General features: G+C 38.5%; 1 protein-coding gene across 3 annotated transcripts in view; it reads left to right on the top strand.

The window, feature by feature from the left end:
- clcn1b (chloride channel, voltage-sensitive 1b) overlaps positions 1 to 14209 on the top strand; it is a 62908-nt gene extending 48699 nt beyond the window's left edge. For all 3 annotated transcript variants that reach the window (XM_067449128.1, XM_067449130.1, XM_067449129.1), the window contains 12 exons: positions 684 to 839; positions 945 to 1014; positions 1265 to 1375; positions 1505 to 1718; positions 1907 to 2040; positions 6372 to 6553; positions 6777 to 6858; positions 7027 to 7103; positions 8238 to 8282; positions 8424 to 8528; positions 12717 to 12803; positions 12911 to 14209. In XM_067449128.1, coding sequence (XP_067305229.1) covers positions 684 to 839; positions 945 to 1014; positions 1265 to 1375; positions 1505 to 1718; positions 1907 to 2040; positions 6372 to 6553; positions 6777 to 6858; positions 7027 to 7103; positions 8238 to 8282; positions 8424 to 8528; positions 12717 to 12803; positions 12911 to 13285 — 1638 coding nt within the window. In that variant the 3' untranslated portion in view covers positions 13286 to 14209. The remainder of the gene's footprint in view (positions 1 to 683; positions 840 to 944; positions 1015 to 1264; positions 1376 to 1504; positions 1719 to 1906; positions 2041 to 6371; positions 6554 to 6776; positions 6859 to 7026; positions 7104 to 8237; positions 8283 to 8423; positions 8529 to 12716; positions 12804 to 12910) is intronic.
- The last annotated feature ends 4352 nt before the right edge of the window (positions 14210 to 18561 follow it).

The raw sequence follows: 18561 nt of genomic DNA, 5'->3' as shown, positions 1-18561 counted from the left end.
TGATCGCGGCACATGGCTCTAGAGCAGTGGAGCTTTCATTATGCCACAGTCGCCGTTTCCGATTCTTCCTGTCATGCGTATGTGGGGTAACACAGCCCTGTTTTATCATATTAGATACATTTCTAATATTCATAGTGTGTTGAAAGTTATGTTATATTGCTACTCTGTGCATTTGCTCGGTGGATACTATGAGACACTTGTACCACACTGCAGTAAGATATTAGGCATGGTAAAACATGGTAGTTGCGGTAAATAAAAAAATAAAAAAAGAGTAGTTTTCTGTCGATTAGTGAATTAAAACATTTGCTGTCTAATAAAAACATAATATATTTAAGCGTCTTTGGTGTTTCCATGGTTTAATTTATCTTATGCGACATCTCATGTGAGTGTTAATCATGTTACTGATATTTTCTGTTCATTATTTGAGTAAAACTAGTAATTAGCAAAAAAAGTAGAGCGCACCTTTAAATTTAGATTACATCCTTACAAGAGAAAAGGTTTTCACTTCACACAAATTAATTTAATACTTCAGTTCATTTAGCTACAACACTGCCATTAAAGAGCCGCAATAGAGCAAGAAAGCAGCTGTTGTTTCTCTGATACATCATGAAAACGACCTTAGGTTCCTTAGGAAGTCTTTCGTATGTGGAGTTTCTGTTTAAGCTTTCTCTTTTTTCACACAGCTGATGCCCAGAGAGTGCATTAATTCACTTTTTGATAACTTCACTTGGACAAAGATCTGGGGTTCACCAGCCCCTCCTGGATTGGGTCGCTCTGCTGCCTGGCTCCACCCGCAAGTCAGCGTCTTTGTCATCCTCCTCCTCTTCTTTGTCATGAAGGTGCTCATCCGTTGTTTGATTCCTACAGAAAGATTTCTATAACCAAATTACATAACGTATGCTGTGTGAATGCTAATTTCCTTTTCCTCCCCCGTTTATACATAGTTCTGGATGTCTGCGGTCTCTACAACAATGCCAGTCCCTTCCGGAGCTTTCATGCCTGTTTTTATATTGGGTCAGTCATTCTTTTCTGATTTTTAAGCATAAAATGTAACTTTGTGATGTTATACCAAGAGGACTTTTACTTGCTAACAAAGTATGAACTAGCAATCGGAGGACAGCAGGCATGTAGAAAAATGTTGATAATTTAAAAACCTAAAACAATTTGTGTATAGGCTTAAATGATTACATAATGAGATGATACATATCATGGGTTTAATTGTAATGTGACTGTGATAATATGGCAATGTTTCTGAAACGAGCAGGAGCAGCATTCGGCCGTTTGGTGGGTGAGATCATGGCTACGCTTTTCCCGAACGGAATTCTGTTTGATGGGATCGTGTACCAAATCCTTCCTGGAGGCTACGCAGTGATAGGTCTGCAAATATTCCCCTTCCAACCAATCTTTCACACCCCTAAAATCCGTTTTACTCTTATAGTAGCACTTCTTATAAGCTTCCCCTTTAATATTTTCGAAATCTGACCCTTTGCTTTTGTGTGTGTAGGGGCAGCGGCTATGACAGGAGCAGTCACGCACACAGTTTCAACTGCAGTAATCTGTTTTGAACTGACGGGTCAAATCTCACACATCCTGCCCATGATGGTGGCCGTGATTCTCGCCAACATGGTGGCACAGGGTCTACAGCCTTCTCTTTATGACTCCATCATTCAGGTCAAAAAGCTGCCCTATCTCCCGGAGCTCGGCATTGGCCACATCAGGTACCACTACTAAACATCTGGAGATGGCATATTTAGATACAATATTAAATCTGAATTAATGAAAGCATCTTTGACCCTTGTTTCCCTTCAAATAGTATAAATTGAGGTTTATTTGATGATGTTGCTCTTAATGTAACTGAAACTACCTTGACATTAAATATCGGTCTCTCTCTTTTTCTGCATGACAGCAAATATAATATTTTTGTGGAGGACATCATGGTGAAGAAAATAAAGTTTCTTTCAACTCAGTCCACTTACAGAGAGCTGAAAGATCTGCTGGAGTCCACGTCTCTCAAAACCATCCCGCTTGTTGACTCCAAAGGTGTGTGTTGGGTGAAAAAAAACTATTGTTTGAAAGAAAAAAAAACAATTATATGAAGTCACATTGTCAGTAAATATAAGTGTGCAATTATAAGAAATAGTCACAGTCACTCACATTGTGCGATATTAGGTGAAATAGAGTTGCAATTTCAAGAAACAGATATAAAATTACTCTGATGATAAACAGTGCATCCAGAAAGTATTCACATTGCTTTATTTTTTCCAAATTTTGTTATGTTACAGCCATATTCCAAAATGAAATGCATGAAAGAAGTTTGTTTGAAATCTTTGCAAATGAATTAAAAAGAAAAAGAAAAAATACATGTTCATAAGTATTCACAGCCTTTGCCATGACACTCAAAATTGAGCTCAGGTGCATCCTGTTTTCACTGATCATCCTTGAGATGTTTCTACAACTTAATTGGAGTCCACCGGTGGTAAATTCAGTTGTTTGGACATGATTTGGGAAGGCACACACCTGCCTATATAAGGTCCCACAGTTAATAGTGCATGTCAGAGCACAAACCAAGCCATGAATTGCAAGGAATTGCCTGTAGACCTCTGAGACAAGATTGTATTGAGGCACATATCTGGGGAAAGGTAAAGAAAAATGTCTGCTGCACGGAAGGTCACAATGGGCACAGTGGCTTTGATTATCCGTAAATGGAAGAAGTTTGGAACCACCAGGACTCTTCCTAGAGCTGTCCACCTGGCAAAACTGAGTGATCGGGGGAGAAGGGCCTTAGTCAGGGAGGTGACCAAGAACCCAGTGGTCACTCTGACAGAGATCCAGTGTTTCTCTGTGTAGAGAGGAGAACCTTCCAGAAGAACAACCATCTTTGCAGCACTCTGACAATCAGGTCTGTATAGTAGAATGGCCAGACGGCACATGACGGCCCGTCTGGAGTTTGCCAAAAAGCACCTGAAGGACTCTCAGACCACGAGAAACAAAATTCTCTGGTCTGATGAAACAAAGATTGAACTCTTTTGCCTGAATGGCAAGCACCGTGTCTGGAAGAAACCAGGCACCGCTTATCGCCGAGCCAATACCATCCCTACAGTGAAGTGTGGTGGTGGCAGCATCATGCTGTGGGGATGTTTTTCAGCGGCAGGAACTAGGAAACTAGTCAGGATAAGAGGGAAAGATGAATGCAACCATGTGCAGAGTCATCCTTGATGAAAACCTGCTCCAGAGACCTCTGGAACTCAGATGGGGGTGAAGGTTCATCTTCCTACAGGACAACAACCCTAAGCACACAGCCTAGATAACAAAGGAGTGGCTACGGGACAACTCTGTAAATGTCCTTGAGTGGCCCAGCAAGAGCCCAGACATGAACTCGTTTGAACATCTCTATAGAGAGATCTGAACACGTCTGTGCACCGATGCTCCTCATCCAAACTGATGGAGCTTGAGAGGTCCTGCCAAAAAGAATGGGAGAAACTGCCCAAAAAAATGTGTGCCAAGCTTGTAGCATCATACTCAAAAAGACTTGAGGCTGTAATTTGTGCCAAAGGTGCTTCAACAAAGTATCGAGCAAAGACTGTGAATACATGTGATTTTTTTATTTTCTTCGTTTTTTATTGTTTATACATTTGCAAAGATTTCAAACAAACTTATTTCACATTATCATTATGGGGTACTGTTTGTAGAATTGAGGGGGAAAATTATGAATTTAATCCATCAAACATAACAAAATGTGGAAAAAGTGAAGATTTGTGAATACTTTCCTGATGCATTGTAGTATGGAAGCCTAGCCTGACAAGCCAGACCCTCATCAAGATGTTTGGTCTGGAAACTCACCATTGACAGGGCTCAATCAGAGAGGCGGGATAAACGATTGTCTTTCAAACTCCCTCTGCACACGATAGGATAGCGCTACAACCAACCAGAGCAACGAAGGTGAAGCAGAGCTCGGCAAAACTCCGAACATATCATGTTTTTTTTAGATTGACTTCAGTGCTGTACTTTGTTTTTTTTCTCAAAGAAAAGCTTAACTCCAAGTCTTCCAGAGTCGCGGTCAAAGCTGATTCGAAAGACCGCCGTTTGTCAGTTTTTGTGTTTACTAGAAGCACGCAAACGCAACTCAGCCGTTATAATGTTAAGCCCCGCCCGCCGACTCTATACATGATGTGATTGGCCTGACCAGAGTTTGGTTTTTACAGCTCAGAAGTGTATTGAGAGTTGCTAGATACTCGTGGCAGATTAGATCTGCTGCCGCAAGGGTTTCTAGGGTAACTAGATTTCTAGGCTACCTGTTTCCTGTAAGCCTGTAATTGTGAGTTAAATTCAGAATAATATAGTCAGATTATGGGAAATAAAGTCACAGTTACAAGAAACAAAATACATTCACAGTTACGATATATATATAGTCACATTATCAGATATATAAAGTCACAATATTGTATATAAAGTCACAATTAACTCTTTCCCTGCCAGTTTTTTGTTGTTGTTGCCATCTTGCACCAGCATTTTTATAATTTTCACAAAATGTTATGAATATCTGAAGATACAATATCAAAAGAAAGAATAGAGCTCTGCTTTAAAAAAAGATATTCTTGCTTCATTAATTATTTTTTCGACACTTAAATGTGGGTAAGTTTAATAAAAAGCTACATTTTGAACTAAGAAAATCACGCTTTTGTTAAAGACAAAAAAATGTCTGTATTGGATTCAAAACAATGATAATGAAAACATAGATCTAGTAAATCAAGTCCACCAACAACCCCAAAGCTTGCACAGTCAAATACCTTTTTGTTAGTTTAGATTTTTAGATTTATATTCTGTTTCTGTTTAATGTTTGATGATTGCGTTAGATTATGTGCAATGCTTCTTTCTGCTGCCTCTTCACATGTGTTTTAATCCAGATATTCTCTATTTATTCAGAAGGTGCGTAATAACAGTTGTAAAAGGTCCATATAACAGTGAAATCATGGATTGCCGGAAGATTCTGTCAAAGAATTAATAAAATTAGTCACAATTGTGATATAAAAGCCCTGTCCCAAATGGCACAATTCATATGCACTTTCGGTCTTGTGGAGTTACAATGGCTGGCGTGTGCACGTGTCAGTTAAGTCCACGAGACCGTAGGGTGTCCCATTTGTCATTTTAGGTCTCGTAAGGGTGCTCTTTGAGGTCGATATGCGCACTTTTGTTGAACCCGCACTAATTTGTGCTCTGCAGAGGAATTCTTCCCGACAGTCAAAGCGGTGTTACGTCACGAAAATGCGGACTCATAGGAAGACTGGGCCATAAAGTTACATTTCAAGTTATAAACTCAAACTGTGAGATAGTCACTATTGTGAGAAATAAATAGGCAATTATGCAAAACAGTCACAAATGTGAGGTATGAAGTCACTTTACAAGATATAATGTTACAATTAAAAGAAATAAACAATTATGATATATAAAGTCGCATGGTCAGATATGATGTTGCAATCATAAAAAAATTATTATGGGATAGGTGCAATTGTAGGCTGAAAAGTCTTCCTGCAAAATGTAAAATTACACGTTAAAGTCCCAATTTTAAGAAAGTCGCAATTGTGAGATTCAAAATCAAATTGTGAGATATAGTCACCACTCTGAGGTATAAAGTCAGACTGCAAGATATAATATGGAAGCCCGTGGACTTGTTTCAGCCACAGAATAAAAAATAAAAAAGTTATTGCGACTTTTTATCTCGCAACTTTTTTCTCAGTTGTGGGTTACAAATTCAGAATTACGAGATGCAAACTAACAATTGCCAGGAAAAACAAATCATAATTGTGAGGTTTTTATTATGTGGCAAAAAAAACAAAAAACAAAACATATATATATATATATATATATATATATATATATATATATATATATATATATATATATATATATATATATATATATATATATATAGTGAAGTAAAGGTAATAATCATTTTTTCAAAAAATCAAATAAGTCATATTGTGACTATTGAGTTATAAAGTCAAGGCAAAATGTGAAGTCAATTATGTTTTGAAGTCAATTATGTGAAGTCAATTGCAATTATGAAAAAAAGAGTAAATTATAAGATATAAAGTTACAATGACCTTTTTTCCCTTTAAAGACAGGAACAGATTTTGTGTCATGCCGTTCATCAGCAAAACTAATCTAGTTTAGCTGGTCAAAAGCATGGATTTCTGGTGAAGCTGGTTGACCAAGGATGTCTTGCTGGTTTAACTAGTTAAAAAATAATAATTAATGCTGATACTATTATATACTGATAACCAACTAAGCTGGACTTTTCAAAAGGATTTTGTGATGATTCCAACGAATATTTGAAATTGATGAACAAATATAAATTCTTTTCCCATGCCCAGAGTCAATGATTCTTTTGGGCTCAATTGAGAGATGTGAACTTCAGGCTGCCTTTGATTGGTGGCTCTCAGCCGAGAGGCGGGTTTATATCCGAGGTGAGGGCGTGCCCAGCCCGGGGTCACAGGTCAACTGGGAGTCCTTCGCCTTCGTGGATGAGGAGGTTGGAGAGGAGAATGGAGACAAGGTGAGAGAAGCTCCAGAATATCTCAAACACACTGCTGTTCCTAGTAGGTGGTCTAAGACCATCTATGTCATTGTTCTTTGCTCAGAGGTTGATGTTAAGTTCTGATCTGACATCAATAAGCAGAGCTTTACACCAAATACATTAAAATAAAAATAAAATTCTCTTCTGAAAATCAAGAAAATGATGTGTACTAATCTTACACTGTTACTAAAACGATTAACAGGGTAACACAGTCTCTGAAGAGTGTAACGGCCCACTGGGGTCCGCTAAAACCACAGACATCTCCACTAATCACACCACATCTGGTGAGTTTATACTTATTTCTCAAAGGTTTTTCACATCAACTCACCATATTTTGTGTTAGAATGTATTCATGGCACTCATTCATTCCAGCTAAATATTTACCAGAAGAGGTTTGTGACATCAACACTGACCTGTTTAAGTCGATTGATTGGTTCTTTGAAACTTAACAGGTGCCCTGCAGACCATAAGGAGGACGCTTCATCGTCTCTTCTCCTCGTCTTCATCATCAGGGCAGAATGAGCCAGAGGTGTGTATTTTAACATGATTGTCACTTACCAATTCAGCACAACCCAGTGATGTGTCACCTTAAAACATGAGCGGGGTTAACATGAGTGCCTTTTAAAGCAGGAAATCATCTATGACATGCGGTTGTTTACTTCAGACAATAGTTTTATCCCTTATTTTGTAATACAAACTCATATGTACAGTAATGGACCTACAATGAAGTTCTATTAATGCAATACAGGCTGATTGGTTTTGCATTGACATATGTTTGAATATTTAACGTTTGTTTTGCAAAGACAATGTTGCTAAGCAATTTTTAAAAGAAATTATTTTATTTTAGTCAAGTCAAATTTATTTATAAAGCGACTATAACGCTCAATTTTGTAACACTTTACAATACGGTTGCATTAGTTAACATTAGTTAACTAATTTACTTAACATGAACTACGAATGCACAATACCTATACAGCATTTATTAATATTAGTTATGTTATTTATTAGTATGTTTATTTCAACATTCACTAATACATTATGGAAATCGAAAGTTGTATTTGTTAACAGTTAATGCACTGTGAACTAACATTAACAAACAATGAACAGCTGTATTTTTATGAACTAGCATTAACAAAGATTAATAAAAACTATAGCAAATGCATCGCTCGTTAGTTCATGCATTGCTAGTTAATGCATGAACTAATAAGACCGTATTAATAAGTGTTATCTATTTTTTCAAAGCAGTTTTCCAGGCAATCATGATGTTAATATTTATAATATCTTAATGTCTTCATACCTTTTTGTCTCTTTCAGTGATTATATAGTATACAATTTGCGACAAAATAAAAACAAGCATTTGAGATAAGTTGAGATTTTAATTATAGATGAAGACAAATCTCACAATTTTATATTCGTGCATTAAAAGCTGGTTGTGACACATTTTGTCCTCTCACTTCACTGATAGCTCAATTTCACATAATGCAGTTATCAGCTCTCACCGGCAGGTGGCGTCAAATATGCTGTGCGGGGCATTTGGAGTCGCACAACAGGATAAATTGAAGGGGTTATTTTTACTGTGAATTATGATTCACAGTAACATTCATGTACTACTTCTGACACTCCATCTACCTCTCATTCCTCTGTATTTTCTGTCTCTCTGTAGAGTCCTGCAGCTCCTCCTGTAGCTGATAACATGACTCCTGAAGAGGTAGAGTGATATTTTTATTTTATTACCACTGAAGTTCAGACAGACGGACACAATTAGCACATCAATCCAAGAGCAATCTTTGAGCTGTCAGTCACTCGTAGTGACATTATGACCCTGATTATGTTGTATTGGGGTGTTCAGATCAAAGCCTGGGAAGAGGAAGAGCTGGATAAGCCGATTGACATCGATCAGATCCGTGTTGACCCCTCACCTTTTCAGCTGGTTGAGAGAACATCTTTGCATAAGGTAATCCGATTGAGATCACATATGAAATACTGTGTATTATGTTGAGGATTTATATCTTTCCAAGTGAATTATGAAATAGTCCTTTATCTGTATGTGAATGTCAGTCCTCATTATTTCATGCCCTCTGGGAAATGTTTAAAAAAAAAAAAAAAAAACTTCATTATTTCCTGCATTCAGGAGTTTATATATAAAGGGCCCAAAACATATTTTGGGCATTTAAAAGACATTCTAAAAGTGTTAATTATATTCAGTTGGAATACAGGATCCTTTTAGAATAACAATTCTGTAAATAAAAATGAAATTTTATTTATATATTTTTTTATTGTTAATCTTTGGTTTTAAGTATTGGTTTATTGATGTTAAGTAGCGATTTTCAAAGATTTTCATGTATTTATTTATATACATAAATAAATAAATGTTGTATATGTGTGCTGTTATACTATATAAGTAAACACAATGTCAGTTGAACCACAAAATTAACTGACCAAAACTGTACTGTAAAAGATTTCACAAGTTGGAATAGTGAAGTTAAGGGCTCAGGAAAGTGTTAACTTACAAAAACTGTACTGTAAAATATTTCACAAATCAAAATGATTATAGACTTAACAGATTTTTAACAGATCAAGCAGGTCAAGATGACACTAATTTCACTAGTGTCCGACTTTTGTAGCTATATGCATTATAAAACGAAGAGTCACTATAAAATAAAACACCAGAATTAACAAATCATCAAACCGCAAACTGTCTTTACTGTAGCTGGTTCTCTTTCATAGGTTCACTCAATGCTGCGTAGCACCATTGCCGTCTTTCTCTCTCTTGCCCAAGCGAGCGCCACGCTGATTCTCCATTGGAATTTCGCCATGATTATGATTTATGCCCCAGTCCAGAGGCATGCGATGGCATTTCCTTTGGAATGGAGGATATCTTATTCACCATGGTGTCTGATTTGGAGGATTCCGGGCCCGCGGTCGATGCTCTCCTGCCTAGTGGCCAGGAAGCATGGCCTACACTGAGCTTGCGGATGTGCTAACTTGTGCTTCTGAGAAACGTAACATTAAGTGGCCTGATAAGCCTTGCAATTCTCATTGCTCCATACTTGATGAGCATTGTCTGGGTGGCCAATCCACTTCGCGCCCCATTAGAAGAATGCTACGGCTGCTGACTTCGCCAACCTGGTTGACTCTGTGGAGCAGGGCTACACGTGCATTCCAGCGGTTGAGGACACGCTGGCCACTCACCTTTGCCTTCTTCCACTCCTTCCTGAAAAGTCCGCCCTCTTCTAGCTTCTAAGCCCTGTAGGACCACCTCCGGCCTCGTAGGAAAATCCTACATGGCACCTGGCCAGGCAGGTATGACACTTTATACCATGGCCATTCTTTAGGCCTACCAAGCAGACGACCTTAAGGAAATGGATGAGGACGGGGGCATTACACCTGAAGCAGTGCTACCTACCTGGCACTGCATGCAAATAAGCAAACTGCATGCATGTGGGTGTACCATGGTGGGTTTAGTGGCTGTTGAATGCCATCTGTGGTTAAATCTCACTGAAATACACAAAAGGCTCTTCCTACTGGACACCCCTAGGTTTGTTTGGAGAAGCGGTCAACTCAGTAGTTGACAAATTACAAAATGCTAAGATGCAATCTGCTGCCCTCAAGCAGTTTATGCCTAGGAGGGCTCGTGAACCTCCCACTCTGCCACCAAAACCTCTTCGCACAGAGGAAAGAGTACTCTAGATGGAGCCAGGAGCGCTGACCTGAGGCAGCCAGCTAAACCCGCTGCTTCAGCTTCGCAGAGGCATGCCTGATCTACGGGACAGGAAACGGAGAGCCCCCTCCCCCCATCTTAGAAGGGAGGGACAAACCGTTGAAGTATATTGAGATGCTCTCCAGATCAAAATCTGTTATACCCACCACCATGCACTTGGGGTTACAGAGTAAGCTTACTAACACCATCTTCTTGTATCGAAGGACAACGACGCTTTAGGCTATCTCCCCTCAATATCTCTTCTAACTCAAGCTGCTTCACTTAGAGAAGGAGACACATCTGGCTTTCTCCCCATGTCGAATGCTCCAGGCTTTATCCTAGACCCCGGAATGAGAGAGATCTCATCAGTGGCCCTCATGGTCTAATCTTCGCAGTCAGAGGACGCCACAGGCCCTCCTCCAGCTTCTTTAGCTCTGTGCCTACCGCCTCTTGCTGGCGGCCACACAGGGAGTCCGGGGGCGGGACTCCCGCGCAACCCTTGTCTTACCACCTGGCAGCGTGAAGACTTCTGCCAGGCATGTCACACTGGGTTCTCTGCACATCTAATTTGGATACACTCTCCAGTTCCGCCACAATCCTCCTTGCTTCAATTGGCTTCACCCAACGAACAGCGCCCTAGAAGCTTTTTTTCTACTGCAGGAAGAGATGTCCCTCCTTCTGAAGGGAGCGATAGATGAGTTTCTTCCTTCAGACTTAACCATGGCTTTTTTTTAGCCACTACTTTCTCGTCCTTAAGCAGGATGGGGGTCTGTTCTCTATTGGATCTGTGTCGCTAGAAAGGTCAAGATGCTGACTTTAAAAACTATCCTGGTGCAGATTCAAATAGGGGACAGGAGGTTCCTCAGGTTCACCTTTGGGGGAAGGCGTACCAGTATCAGATCCTTCTATTTGAACTAGCTTTGGCTCCACGGATGTTGTCTAAGTGAATGGATGCAGCTCTGGCCCATTTAAGGGTCCAGGGCATCAGTGTAATAAATTATCTACACGACTGGCTCATTCTGGCTCAATCCAGAGAGTTGGTGTGTCGTCACAGGGACATCCTTCTCCACCACCTCCAGTCTCTTGGTCTCAAGCTTAATTTGCTTTGCCCTGTTTGGACTTTAAAGGTCTGTCTGGATGGCTCTGGCCAGTGGCGCAATTCGCCTCAGTTGTTTGTAAGCTTTGGGGCTGGCCGCAGAGGGCCCTAAGCACAGGATCTCTCACTGGGTAAATGAATAATAATAATAATAATAATAATAATAATAATAATAATAATGTGTTTGATTTATATAGCGCTTTTCAGGGCACTCAAAGCGCTTTACATTGAAGATGGGGAATCTCCTCAACCACCACCAATGTGCAGCACCCACCTGGATGATGCGACGGCAGCCATATTGCACCAGAACGCTCACCACACACCAGCTGATTGGTGGAGAGGAGACAGAGTGATGAAGCCAATCAGGAGAGCGGGATGATTAGAGCCATGAAGGACAGAGGCCAATGGGCAAATTTGGCCAGGATGCCGGGGTTACACCCCTACTCTTTTTCCGAAAGACATCCTGGGATTTTTAACGACCACAGAGAGTCGAGACCTCGGTTTAACGTCTCATCCGAAAGACGGTGCTCTTTGTCAGTATAGTGTCCCCATCACTGTGAGAGTGAGTGAGAGTCTTTGGCTTAGACATACCTCTGGGTGTTAAAGTTCACTCTACTAGGAGTATGCCCTATACACTAGAGTCATAAGCTAATCTGTTTTTAGAGATAAAACTCTTTATATTCGATTTTCATGAAACGCATCCCAGAGAACGATCTACTCTGTAACCATATGTTAATTACCCCAGGTTCATTTTTCACCGGAGTTGTCCTTTAACTTGGCGCGTGGTATATCGTTCCCTTCGCGTCACTGCTACGCAGCAGCGAGTGAACCTGTTATGAACCATGTTACATACATAACCCATGTTCTGTGAATAGGTAAAGAGGCGCTGCATTCGCTGCCAAGCTTCTCTCGCTGCCGAAGGGGCTTCTACTTTTGTAGAAAATCTGAGGAGCAGATGGCATTCACTGTATAAGAGTGATTGACGGTGCACTGCTTGGGTGGTATCTGCGCCATCAGCCAATGAATTGGGAGGATTCTATACGGGTTCAGACAATTAGCACTCCCCAAGGGTGTTCCTATTTTGTCATCACAAAGCAGCATCTCGTTCCCTATTCAGAGAACATGATGTTTTATTCACATTAGCACTCTTTTGGACTGATTGTCCACTTACTGGATCAGTAGACTGAAAACTTTCCCAAAGTTTAGTGGCTTAAAATGATCTGATTGCCATCTGCACTATATAAATTACGTCAATGACGCAAATTTGCATACTTCATTCAGTTTTGTAAAATGTTAAGGATTTTGAATTATTCACATGCATTAAAGTGTTTGCTTGATTGTTTCAGACTCACACCCTGTTCTCTCTGCTGGGTCTCAGTCATGCATATGTAACCAGTATTGGTAAACTGGTTGGGGTGGTCGCACTAAAAGAGGTAAAGATAATTTACCGCCTTTTTCTACATGTATATTTCCATTCTTTCAATCGTATGCTGGTGTGTCTGAGTAAATAATTCTGCGCCTCTCTCTTTTTCACACCCAGCTCCAGAAAGCAATCGAGGGTTCTACTCGTAGCGGAGTGAGACTGCGTCCCCCTCTGGCCAGTTTCAGAGACGCGAGGCGCAAGGCCAAAAAGCCTTCTCATTCCCCTTCCATTCAGTCCTCTCCCACACGGGACAGAGACCTGTGGAGCGAGGGAGTGAAAAGAGAGACTAAAGACGAGTCAGTTGGTAGTTGTATCCAGACAGCCGAGAAAGAGTGTGATATCGTCACCGCCAACAGCAGCAGAAGTACCGTCAGCACCTCTCAGGAGCAATTACCTTCCCCTTCTTCTTCCACACTCCCTCTCTCCTCTCTTCATTCTGTGCCTGATGGAGAGGCGGATGCTGATAGAGAGAGTGATGAGGAGCCTTTATAGGTCTATTGGTTTGTAATTTACTGAAATTCAGCCCTCCAGGGGGAGGCAAACCCTATTACGGTGCTGCCTTTGAGCCTAGGGCCGCAGCGGTGCACGAGAGCTGCACCATCGGACTTGTTGATTGATTCTCTACTTTCTCCAGACAGGACTCTTATGCTCTTTCTTTCTAGAAGTTTTTATTCAGTAAAGTTTTTTGTTGTTGTTTGTCTCTTACATTTGTACATATGGACAGTCAGTCTGACTGATCTAACTGAATGTCTTCCCACCCTTATAGCCAGTCCATCTCATTGTTTGTCTGCTGTACTTCATATTATATTGCTGTTTAAAAAAAAGGTGTAAAAATGAAAGATTTGTTACCTTGAGTTATTTATACCTGATCTGACCCTTAAAAAGTACTTGTCTTTGTGTAACCCAATGTATTCAGGTTCATTTTGACTTGCTCATTTAAATGTTGCCACATATTCTAGGTTTCCTTTTTTATACTGTAAATGTGAAATTTAAAGGAATATTCAAGGTTCAATACAGTACTTTTATAGTTAACTGTGACTAAAAACTATTAAATAATTTGTTGTTAATTGAAATAAAGCTAACATGAAATATAAAGATTAGCTGTAAAAGTTAAGTTCAAATATGTTTTAGTTGAAGTAAAGTATAAGAATAAAACTGAAATTTAATGTCAGATGTCAAATGTCAGAATCACAAAATTATTCAAATTAAAACTAATATAAAAAAAGTTATTTCAAAATTTTAATAAATATTACAATAGGATACACATAAGACTAAAATAACACTTGTTTAATTATCAGAATTTGTGACAATATTGATTACTACACAAACAAATTCTCTCATTTTCTTAAAAAAAAGAAAAATCTGTTACAGTGAGGTACTTAAAATGGAAATGAATGGCACAAATATAATATAAAAGCACTACACTGTCAGAAAAAAACGTACATATCTGTCACTGGGGCGGTACCCTAAGGTACAAAACCTAAAAGGTACTAACATGTACCTTAAAGGTACTACTATGTACCTTTAAGGTACTAATACGCACTCTTAAAGTACTGATATGTACCTTTTTAGGTACTAATATGTACCATTTAGGGGTGAGTAAGGTACAAAGATATACCTTTTCACTTTTGTACCTTAGGGTACCGCCCCAGTGACAGCACTGTACCTTTTTTTCTGAGAGTGTAACATTAATTTTTTTGTTAACGCTTGTGTACTTTTTGAGCTGTAAAGCTGTTTAAATCAGACTATTTTACAGCTGTCTTTAGTTATTTTGTCCATAATGTTAACGAATATTTTTACATCATATGGCTATAATATTATAATAGTGAATATTTTAACATTAATGTATTGCCCACACTCACTTCCATTGTAAGTGCCTCACTGTAACCCTTTTTGCTCCTTTTTTAAAATGAATTTGGGGTTATGAACATTACGCCACAAATAATGCCTGGAATATTCCTTTAATCACAAGTCGTTCATTATGAAATGGTTGTTTACTGCATAATTTAAGCTGCAAAGTCACTCATTACTTTTATCATTGAATTTTTGTTTGATTATTCTATTGAATAACAGATGAATTTTTATTTGTCTGCAATTGTGTTTTAATGGTCTCAATAGCATGCAGACTTTTTTGCCACGTCTTAAAAATACACAAAGTGCGCAATTATGCTTTGTTTGCTTCATTTATTTGTTTCTTCATTATTTTTGGGGGGAAATTAAAAGAAATAGCAAGGTCAGAGAGGTGTTTTGTTCGTGCAGGAGAAGAGAAGGGTAAAAGAGTTTGATGGAGGAAGAGCACATTGGAAGAACCATCTTATAACCTTCAGTAAAGCATGCATAGATATACGTGTCACAGAGCACTTCTTATTTCACACCTCTTCTAAGTCAGCCCCACATGAATGGAGTTGCATCGATATTGCTTGCTGAACATGTTGAATCCATGTATTTCAACGTTCTCATGAAACTAATTTTATCATGACACTGTTTCTTATTCAAAGTATTAATTTTTCTGAATAGGATTCTTCCACCAAGAGGAGACAACACAGGGTTTGAGTAATAGACAGATAACATGAAGGGAAAGAGAGAGGAGAGAAAGACAAGTACACAAGTTCACAGAAAGAAGGAGAGAGGTAGAACAAAGGACCAGTTACAGCATCATGCCAACAGACAGTTTTGTAGTGAAAGATGGCAGTAGAATCGTACAAAAAAATCCATCTGAAATTAGCTAGTCTGTCAACACAAATGATAAACAACTACATCCAACTAAGTACATTTGGCTTTTTGTTATTTATTCATTCGTATACCTTATCTTACATAAAAAGCAATAAAAGACATGACATCACTCCTTTGGTTGCAGTAGTATTACCTGGCTTTGTGTGATTGACATGTCGGCTTAATGGGTTGATTATATGGTTGAAATCTTTGAGGCATTTTTCAGATGGTGAAAATATGGTCGTGGGATTGCGAGCACAACCGAGTAAATAAAGAAATTGCTCTTGAACTGACAATGAATTAATCTATTGTCAGATCATCCAGAATCATGGATGAGAAACATAAAGGTCATTTAATATCTCAAATCCTCCACTACAACATACAAAACAACCGGTCTAGCAACAAGATGAACACTGCAACAGCTTTACAGTAAAACTGAAGTCCTCTGAGGTCATTTTCAATACAATCGATAACTGAAATGCAAGATGGCACCAACTGAGTTTGTATGAAATAAGAAAAATAGTCTGTGATGTGATAAAGATACACTAAAACGACGGTTTTAGCTATATAAAACTATGGAAGCTTGAACATATATTTAACTCACAATTCTGTCATGCTTTCTTGCAATTCCGATTTTATATCTAACCAATTCTATTAATTTTCTAATAGCTACATTGATACCAAATCTACAGAATCTTGTTTCAGTCTTGTTTTCTCGCTACTGCGAGATATTAACTTGCAATTGTGAGGGAGGGGTTGCAAAAGAACTTGCTTGAGATAGCAAATAAGTGCAAGAAATTCAACAAGTCAAGACTTAATGCTGCGTTCCAGAACCCAGAATTTTGATTTTTTTTCCACCTTTTTTTCGGAAATGATGTCTGGAACGTTCCAAAGGCGGACATTTGACCTGTGAACTTGGGGTAGCTTACACATCGATCAACCCCGACCTCAGCGAGACGCGTCATTTGACGTCCCTTCTAATTAGCATAAACATAAAAACAAACTTTAACATTAGACATTAAATGTATGTAATAATAGTCGTTTTTGCTTTACGTCAGCTGGTTTTCAAAGCGATTTTATGTTATTTTTATTCTTTTTGTGCCATAATTGCCATGAAAACATGATATGTTCTTGCGTTGTGGAGACATCACGTGGTCAACATGTGAACACTATGAGAACGCGTGAATAATCGAGGACTTGAATGATTTAGTTTCTTGTCAAAAAGGTGAGTATACTGAGTAGTTTTTTGACTATTCATTTATTACTTTAGATATGCCAAACGTCCACGTTTGACATAATTGTCAAATTTGAAGGAAATGTATGACTATTGTTATTTAATTGAATACAATGTTAATCAGCTGGTAGGCTATATGATTAAAAACTAACGTTTCCATCGTTCAAACCGGTATGCTAACATATGGTCCCGAATTGACTTGATCATGAAGGGAGCAAATTTGCTTCATGGTCTCAAAAAAGTAAAACGAGGAAGATGGATGACCACATTTATGACAGTCTCACCAAACCAGTGTGATACCATTACAACAAAAGGTATTTATCTCAAAATAACAGATATCATACAGGCTTCAAAGTTAAATCCCTCTCCTATAATTTTTAAATAAATAAATGGGCACACATTATTTCATGTGAGCAACTTTTGGAGTTCTGAATGCTTCATGTAATAACATGTAATGACTGTGATGTTATATAATAAAAAACATTATATTAAAACATTAACCCCATGGCATACTATGAGATGTTTAAGAAAAAAAATTATATTGTAAACAAAAATCTATCAGAACTTCCTCTGGAGCCCAGCAGTGAAATAATATGTACCCCAACATATACAGGAGGGAGTGCACACAATTCAGTAGAAAAATAAACATTGTCCCAACATTGCATAAAGAAATCAGTCATAAATAAATTCATTCAATAAATTCAGTCAATACACTTCATATAGCTATTAACGCTATTCTCGCCACCAAGTTTGTTTTACACACAATCATCAAACGTGTACCGTGTCCTCCAAAGAAACGGTCATAAAATCCAGTAGACATTTGTCTTTTTTTGTTCATTTTTCTTTTTTTTGTTAAATCCTATGTGAATCATGCATTACATCACAAGGCAGAATGATGTACAATAGCTTCTGTTTCTGAACCGCACTGCTCCTACTTTGGGATGCATATGCTTCACGTCCCTTTACATACAAACACACAGTCAGCACAAAGTTTGTAGCATCATAGTGACTGTAATAGTCAGTGACCATGACAAACGGGAAGACGCTGTGCAGTTCAAAATTCCAAATGGCCTGAGTTGCTCATGAGGTCACTTTCAACTCGGATCAACATCCATTTCCATTTTCCCTTCATATCTTGATAAAGAATATTTACAGTATGTGGATCCAGGTCCTGTTCTATTCTCCCCTTGATATATAGTGAAAAGAATTGTAGGCAATGGAATACAATTTTTAAATCAGAAATTATGACATGCTTTATTATAAAAATAATCTTCAAGAACTGGTCCTGCAAGCGGCACAAGAAATACATGTACGAGTCACCAACAGGACTGTTCTGAAAAAGAACAAAAAACTTTACTATAGTGTTTTTCTAAGTATTGAGGTTTACGAGGCATTACCAATCCATCTTTCTCCTCTCAATTATCATTTATTATAAAAACAAGCTACGGTTAACAAATAATTTGATCTGAGATCATTTAAGCTAGATATTTCAAAACCATTCTAAAGTCAAGGTTTTAACTATTTAAAACAAACAAAGAAAATTTCTATGTGAGTAAAAGAAAATAGGAAATTTGGTATAAGAATTCTGCAAATACAGTGGGAAGTGTGACCATCCCATAAAACAGTTAGTTTCCAATCTGTCCTTCATCCAACAACCAACGCAAGTGCAAAAAGGTTTTTCAAACGTTTCTCTCTTTTAAGCAGCAAATGAAATTGCTAAACACACAGAGTAATCTCAGGCTCAGCTCAGAGTACTGAGGTCCAGTGCAAATATCTATAAAGTGTTGTATAGGACTCCAGAGTACGATGACAGACATCATGC

Source organism: Pseudorasbora parva, chromosome 7 (genome assembly GCF_024679245.1).
Source record: "Pseudorasbora parva isolate DD20220531a chromosome 7, ASM2467924v1, whole genome shotgun sequence".
Lineage (NCBI taxonomy): Eukaryota > Metazoa > Chordata > Actinopteri > Cypriniformes > Gobionidae > Pseudorasbora > Pseudorasbora parva.
Note: the sequence above shows the minus strand (reverse complement) of the source record. Positions and strands in the feature narration are given on the sequence as shown.